The sequence below is a fragment of the Echinops telfairi genome, unplaced genomic scaffold, assembly GCF_000313985.2.
Source record: "Echinops telfairi isolate 266 unplaced genomic scaffold, ASM31398v2 ScPeMD7_7469;HRSCAF=8507_1, whole genome shotgun sequence".
Lineage (NCBI taxonomy): Eukaryota > Metazoa > Chordata > Mammalia > Afrosoricida > Tenrecidae > Echinops > Echinops telfairi.
Window position 1 is genome coordinate 9452327 of NW_022111373.1, and position 8231 is coordinate 9460557.

The 8231-nt window shown below is 46.1% G+C and overlaps 1 protein-coding gene across 4 annotated transcripts in view; it reads right to left on the reverse strand.

Moving 5' to 3' along the window:
• Positions 1–460: 460 nt before the first annotated feature.
• Positions 461–8231, reverse strand: part of CDC42SE2 (CDC42 small effector 2) — a 67918-nt gene continuing 60147 nt past the window's right edge. For 3 of the 4 annotated variants that reach the window (XM_004696593.2, XM_045285144.1, XM_045285145.1), the window contains 2 exons: positions 3757–3870; positions 461–3149 (listed from right to left, as the gene is read on the reverse strand). In XM_004696593.2, coding sequence (XP_004696650.1) covers positions 3772–3870 — 99 coding nt within the window. In that variant the 3' untranslated portion in view covers positions 461–3149; positions 3757–3771. Of the gene's footprint in view, positions 3249–3756; positions 3871–8231 lie in introns of all 4 variants that reach the window. The other variant, XM_045285143.1, reaches the window with a different exon arrangement.

The window sequence follows — 8231 nt, forward strand, 5'->3', positions numbered from 1 at the left end:
AGATGGCGTGTCTCATGGTGGGATCAGCCATATTGTCCACTCTGTCCACAGGCTGTTCAGAGCAGGGATGTCGTCCTTCAGGCCTGGTGGGTCAGGATGTGCTCCACTCTCTCTTCCTCCCCCTAAGTGCTCCCATTTGCTCTGATCAGACATGCCCCTCCTCCCCTAGCTGCAGCTTCACTGCCATCCTCTCAAGTAGCTTCTTCTGGGGAGAGGGGAAAGGTTTATTCTTAAGCATCTCAAAGTTCATTCTGCAGGGACATGTGTTAAATTATAAGGCACACTGCCAAGTTAAATGTGGTAATATTGTACAGAGAAGTGTGATGAATTACTTTTGCATAACAGTAGTCCTAACCGAAATATTAAGGATGCTACAGAGGTAGTCTATGTGAATTGGTAAATAAATCCTTAACGAAAAGAAAAACCAAGTCAGACAAAGAACGGAAAGACCAAACCAGGATCGAAAGAAAACATTTATTGCATCAAAATCAATACTTTCTTTTTAAATATCTACAAGCCAACACTGAACTCACTTTATTCAAGAATGAACACAATGTACAAAAGAAGTATGCTTATATTATAAAAATATGTCAATTTTATTCTGGGAGTGAGCAGACCTCACTTTAAACAAAACCAAGGCAAACGTGCTCTTCTCTATAATGACCCTTCTATCACTCGACAACAAATGCGAAAGCTAATGCACTCACGACGTATTGTGAAGGCCCACGGGTGCCGGACGCTGCCTGGGAAGTGCCGAGCCCAGCACCACTGTACGTGCTGGCACCACTTCGTGCCTGCATCTTGGGAAAGCACCTCTTTTTAGGATGCAGATCACCGCTAACGGAAGCCATGCGATCAGTTAGATGCGCATTCAGTTTCCCTTGCTTAACAGTTTTTAACATGTATTTTGGCAAAGTGAAAAGAGCCTGATGAATTCTGGGTGGAAAACCCCATTTCTCTCATTAGCCCCCAGTGAAAATGAGATGCACTGTTATGCGGGTGGTGGTGGCCGACCAGCCTCTGAGGTGGGAGACTCACTGGTGAATGTGGGAGAGCTGATACTCTCCAGCCTCCCTATAAACAATTATGCCCAGGGGTGGCATTCCTCGCTTTCATTTCTTTTTGGTCTGCTTATTCCTTGACTTCACTGGTACCTTCCCAGGAGTCCTGGCGTGTGCTCTGCACACAGCAAGGCTGCTGTGCCCAGGGGCGCCTGGCCGCCAGCGCGGTCACAGGCGGGAGGGGAGAGTCCAGCCTCCCCTCGCTTGGCCTCCCCCCACACTCGCTGGCATATTTGGTCCTTGGAGAAGCCACAAAGATGGCAGATTCAGGGAAGCAAAAAAAAAAAGTAAAATAAAATGATGTCATGAATTTGGGAGAGAGGCTCAGAGCTCCTTCTGGTTGTCCAGGAATTAAGTGGCAAATGCAAAACGTGTGCTCATTTGAAAATCAATAATCAAAACAGGCACAGACAAACGAGCATTCGTGCTGACGATGCCCCTGCAGCCGTGTCCCGGAAGGAACAGGATTCTAGCTGGGCAGGATAATTACAGAGCACACTGTGCACAGGTGAATCCATGACAGCAGGTGAACTGAAGGCTCGATGTCGCATTACCCGTTGTGATGAGTACGCATGTGACTCGGAAGTCTCTGAGCATCATTTTTATAAACTGGGCTCTCTCCATGCTTGGGGCCGACAGCTCTGGGGGCTCAAAACTGCACATAGACAAGGACGGAGTAGGCTGTGCCCAGAGTGGGCGCACAGCGAGTGGAAGAACGGTTCCACGTTTGGTTGACAACCTACCGCTCACCTGGCTACCTCTTGCCCGAACCTGGGGGCGAAGGGCGGGGGAGGAGGACAATCAAAAGGCAGAAGGGAAGCCAGTGGCTTTCTTCATTTGATCACAAGATTCCTTTATGGAAGTTTTCAACGAAGCTGTTTGCTGTGTGAAATGTTAATTTACACCACATGGCTGGCTGACGCGGACATACGATCAAAATGTTTTAATGTCTAGCGAAAGAGAAGCACTTAAGAGAAATATTGGGAACTGTATAATACTAAAATACTCCGTTCACAAGTTGTGAAGGATAAACATATTTTGGAACCTGAGACAAAAGCTTCTGGCCAATGCCATAAAAAGCCAGGGTCCAGGCTGTTCTCACGGGCAGTGATTCAGCCAGGTCAGTGTGTTGCTCTTGGCAACTTGCACGGCCCACGAGACACGTGAACTACAGCTGGGCCACGACTCTCGAAGCTGCAAGTTAGCAGTACGGGCCGGAAGCGGGACACACTGCTACTGGGGACAGAGCGATCACACATGACACGTCAAAGGAGAACGAGTGGAACTACACGGGAACGAGCGCATAAAGAAGCAGAGGGAGCCGACGCTCGGGAGCAGACTGGAGGTGAGGATGGCCGCAACACTCGGGGAGATACAGACCATCACCTGCCCTCAAAATAAATATATTGAACATTTACAACAGAATGGATGCCTTATGAATGTAAGCATTTCTTTTATTGCAATTCTAATCAAAGCGACCAAAAAGCCATACTTCTAAATAACGCTACAAGTCATCTTTTCCTGTGAAGCCCATGTGGCTCGGTGCCACAGCTACACTTTCTCCCCTAATAGCAGCAGCATCGTCAGCCCCTGGCAGCAAGAAACTGGCCGTTGGCGCTCGGTGGGCTCCGCACAAGGCAACTCCATAAAGCACGCCGAGCTCTACTCTGCCGAAGTCTCACAGGAGCAAGAAGGAGCACTGTGCTTGTGGGTCTCATACTTGCCAAAATACACAGACATGGTGACAGGTTAACAAATACTAGTAGGTTCTTGCTTACCAAGACAAATCATAAGGCGGAGGGCGGGAAGTGGAAAGAGAAATGTTTAAGGCGGGGAGAAGGAAAACAACAAAAAAGGAGGTTTCAAAATGGCGGTAGCATTCACGAAAAAGATCATGCTAAGGTCAGATCCATATTGATTTGAAAATTGAAAAGTAAGCCACGATCCCAAGAACTCTGTCCACGAGTCCCAAGGCATGCATGCCAGCTGACGGGAACGCAGTATTCTTCCGGCGACAGCTTCTTCACAGCAGGACAGTCACGCATCACGGGAGCAACCACAAGAGGGCGAATGGGACCCAGCACACATCTTTTTTTGTAGTTAAAAAAAGGAAGAAAGAAAAGCAATCACAAGACCCCCAAAATTAAAGAAATAATGGAAAGAAGAAATACAGAAATTCACAATGACCTATAAAACCAAGAGAAAAATCCAAATTATTTTTACACTTTCAGGATCCATCTTTTAAAAGATGCCTCTCCACCCCCACCCGCCACCCCATTTAGAAAGCTTACTGTGAAAGACTGATACAGGTCAAGGCATGGAGATCTAGAAATCAGGGTTAAAATATAAAAGGCCTTCTCTACTCAGGGGAGCACCTCAGTGTCTCCTATTGCCAGGGCAGAGGGGCAGCTTCTCCCCAAACCTCAGCCCACACACGCTCTCTACCCACTGCCTAGAAGCAGGGAGACTCTTCCTGAAGGAAGAGGAACCGGAAGTTGGCATAAAAAGACTGCTGAAGGCCACCCTTGGAAAGAGGTTGGCAAAGTAAAGCATGTTTGCCCTTTCCAAGAAGCTCACAATGAAAAAATAACGAGGTGAGCGCAGAAACTATATTCTTTTTTCCCCCAAAGCATAACCGAGGCAGTCTGTCTGCAGTGGGCTGTCTGCAGTGGACGGCCGGCCTTGAGGTACTCACAGGAGCAGCCCTGGGCTATCCCGCCTTCGTGTCCACCAGCTGCATCTGCACGTTGGCGGCCATGCCAGCCCCGTAGCCGCCCTTGGACTGCATCTGGTTCTGAATGGAGCTGACCTGGAACAAGACAAAAACAGAGTGGGGGGAAAAAGTGAAAGTCAGGAACTAGGTCAGGTGCAAAATAAGCCATTTGTTCCCAACATGTCAGCTGGTTTGGTTTCCCCCCCAGAACGACATTTCCTTTCCTTTTTTGGCTTTGTCAATTTTTAAAAAAATCATTTTATTAGGGGCTCATACAACTCTTATCACAATCCACACACACATCAATTGTGTAAAGCGCATTTGTACATTCATTGCCCTCATCATTCTCAAAACATTTCCTCTCCACTTAAACCCCCGACATTAGGTCCTCATTTTTCCCCTCCCTTCCCGCTCCCCCCTCCCTCATGAGCCCTTGATAGTTTATAAATTGTTATTTTGTCATATCTTGCCCTGTCCGACGTCTCCCTTCACCCACTTTTCTGTTGTCCGTCCCCCAGGGAGGAGGTCACATATAGTTCCTTGTAATCGGTTCCCTCCTTCCTACCCACTCTCCCACTACCCTCCCTGTTTCGCCACTCACACCACTGGTCCTAAAGGGATCATTCACACCCTAGATTTCCAATTCCTATCTGTACCAGTGTACATCCTCTGGTCTAGCCAGACTTGCAAGGTCGAATTCGAGTCATGGTAGTGGGAGGCGGAGGAAACATTTAGGAATTAAAGGAAAGTTGTATTTTTCATCATTATATTATCGCACCCTGACTGGCTCGTCTCCTCCCCGAGACCCCTCTGCAAGGGGATCTCCAGTGGCCTACTAATGGGCTTTGGATCTCCACTCCGCACTCCCCCAATCATTCACTATGGTAAGATTTTTTGCAGAACGACATTTCTTAAGAGTCCAAATTTAGTTTTTTTCTGGTCATAAGGGCAAATGGTTTGGCTAGCTATTGAACTTTTTTTGGGGGGGAAGGGGTGCAGGGAAAACAGGGGTGCCCATAACGCCTCTAATTTCTTTATCTCTACTCTACAGTTGTTGTTAAAAGAAGTCAGTGTTATAATCCACAGGCACTTGGTAACATTTCAACCACCACCAACAGGCGCACTCCACTTTCTGTTCCTCAAACCCAAGAATCTTAACTCGCAGACGCCTCGGAGCCAGAGGTAAATGCACAAGTGGATACGGTCCCGACACAATCTGACCACTGTAAAAAGGAGTCTAAGAGCCCGCAGACTTAGACTGCAGTCCAGTTTTATTGACTGATATCAGTTACTATTTTCTGAATACCAGGCCCCTTTTCTGGGCTATGTTCTGACGGAATGTGAGATACATAACTACAGAGGTACTTTCCTTACTTTTTACAACATCCTCGGATCCCAGAACAAAACTGAATGCACAACAAATGCTCAACTGACTTTGGTGGACACAGGCACGGCACAATATATCATTTGCAGACTGTGATGGGCTTTCATTGTGTCACTCCTATTGTCCTCTAGCCTGGAAGCAGTAGACTGGAGGCGGCTGGGAATTGGGCTCGACTGCTTGAAAAAGCACCGTCAGCTGCAAGAAGAGTTTGGAGGTGCTAAGCTAGCAGCCGTGAGTCTGAAATCCCTGTCGCCCAGTCTCCCACCCTCCCACCCCGGGATCAACCTCCAAGCCTCCAGGCGCTGGGGGTGAGGGGGCGCACAACCAGCCACTCCTTTGTACGGCACACTTGACTGTAATACAAAGCGTCACGTGCTAGATTATGAACCAGTCAAGTAAAAAGACGTGACTGAGTAATTTTTGAAATAAAGCTGGACATAAATATACTCATAAAAGGTAAAATATGCGGTTTATAGGGATACAAAAGAATTTAAGCGAGACATAGTTTCAGCGCTCAGACCACTACATTTTTACTGAAGATTTTACTTGAGTGGATCATCTTACTCCAGCTAACGATATGAGATAATGAGCCATCACTGTACCTATGTAGGTACCATCTACATTTAATATTGATCAAGTGACTACTCTAAATGAGATTAATAAGAACTCTATAAGCCAATTTTTAAAATGAACTTGCCCTGTTTAAGGAAGTCACAGCCTGCCATATGCTATCAGCTCAGTCACCATGTTCCCTTTGATACCATATTATGTGGTACAAACCTGTCTTCACCCCCTAACAAATAGTTTCCCAACTAACACAACATTTTAGCTTTAATATACTTTATCTTTTTATTTTAAATAGTTTTATTGGCAAAATTCTTTAAAATTTTTAAAATTATTGTTACTTTTGATCATTTTGTTGAGGGCTCTTACAATTCTTATTACAATCCGCAATACTGATACAATATTACAGTCCATAATAATGATGACCACATGTTATGTTGCCATCATTCTTTCCTGGACTTTCTATCGAAACCTTGGTATCAGCTCTTCCCCCGCCTCTTGTAACTCCTTGATCGACTGTGGATTATTATTTTCATATCTCACACCAACCACTGCCTCCCTTCCCCCATGGTTTCAGTTGTTCTTCCTCCTAAAGGGGTGTGTGTGTGGTTGTGACTGGCATATTTGTACATATGCCCGATCTGGTAGCACTACACCCATTCTGCTCCTGGGTTGCATGAGTCATGAGCTCTTCTCTCTTATCTGTACCTGTGTACATGCTCCAGTCTAGTCTAAAGTGAGAGGCAGCTCTGGGGTCATGGTAGTGGAGGGGTGAGGAAGCCTCAAGGAACCAGAGGAATACTGAGTGTTTCTTCGTTGCTTTTACTGCACCCTAGTTGACTCATCCCTTCCCTGTGACCTCTCTGCGGGAGATGTTCCACTGTCTACTGATGGGCTTTGGGTCTCTGCTCCGACCTCCCTTGTTCTCAACGATATGGTTTGTTTGTTAAGGGTCTTCTGATGCCTGTTACTGGTCCCAATGACATCTCATGATAGCACAGGCTGGTGTGCTTCTTCCATGTGGGCTTATTGTTTCTCTGCTGGATGACTGCTTGTTGCACTTCAAGCCTCTAAGACCCCAGACACTGTATCTTTTAATAGCTGGGCACCATCCACCTTCATCACCACATTTGCTTATGTACCCACTTTGTCTTTAGAGTGAGCATCTCAGATTGCCAATTTGTTAGAACAAAATGTTCTTGTATTGAGGAAGGCATGTATTGGCATAATTCTCATATCATACAATTTAGTAGTTCAATCACATTATGAAGATTTGTACAATCATCACAAATTTTCAATTATTTTCTTTGTTGATCTATTTATCAGTTCCCCATTTCCCTCCAACCTCCTCTGCCATACTCTCAATGAACTATTTTTTTTTAATTTAAATTTTAAAAATTTAAGGCTTTTTGGACTGGTAGAGACTGGAGAAACCCAAGACTACTATAGTAAGACATATTTTCTTTTTTTTCTTCATTTTTTAGAAAACATCTTGTAGACCTCAAAGTACTGGACAGGAAGCTCCCATTCAAGGGCAAGTTATCTTAAGACACTGTACATGATACTAATGTTTTGTCCACTTGAAATATGTATGTGTTCTAACAAAAAAAAGAAGAAAGAAAGGGTTGGAAAAGAAGGCAGTTTTGAGATGAAAGGCAGGACCAGTATTGAGCCCGGAGAAGAACGGAAGAGGAGGCAGTTACTTTCGGCCTCTTCCTATGTGGTGAAAAAGAGGAAAGTCCCTGATTTCTTCTCTCCTCTTAGCCTGTGCTACCTGGGCTTCCCTCCCTCTCACGTTACCTCCCGCCACCCTTCTGCCACTTCATCCTCCTGTGTGGTGCCGTGATGCTACAAGCTATGCCAGTGGTTATTTCAAATCCTTGGTGGAGAGGTTTCGCCGGAGCTTCCAGACTAAGACAGACTAGGAAGAAAGGCCTAGTGATAATGACCTTGAGGAAATGGGCCAACGAACACCTATGGAACCCGACAGGACACTATTGGACCTGCTTGCTGTGGACATGTCAACAGGAAGGCTCACTCGCTGGAAGGGGGACATGCTAGCTGGTGAAGCAGAGAGAGGACAAGGGAGACTCTCTGATGAGATGACTAACACAACAGTTGCGCCAATGGACTCAAACAGACTGTCAGGACAGGTTGACTAGAGAAACAAATCTAAGGACACTCATATATGTGTAAGAAATAGCTTCACATCAAGAAGTAACTGTGTATCAGGAAGACATCCTAGCCCAGCCCAACTCAAGTCCAGAAGTCTGATACTAGTCCATAAGTCCCTCTTCAGAGTCACACAGCCACAAGCAGTGGCGCAGAATGCAGGAAGATCACAGGCTGGTTGGTGCAAGTCTTGTGGATCCAATGGCATTGAACCCATCTCCAGGGCTCCCGCCAGTCTTAGTGTTACTAGTCACAGGAAGGTGAAGGCAGAGAGAGGCAGAGGCGGGTCCCCCAGGCAGGAGGAGAGGAAGTTCCTAGAATCCTCATGAGAAGGCCA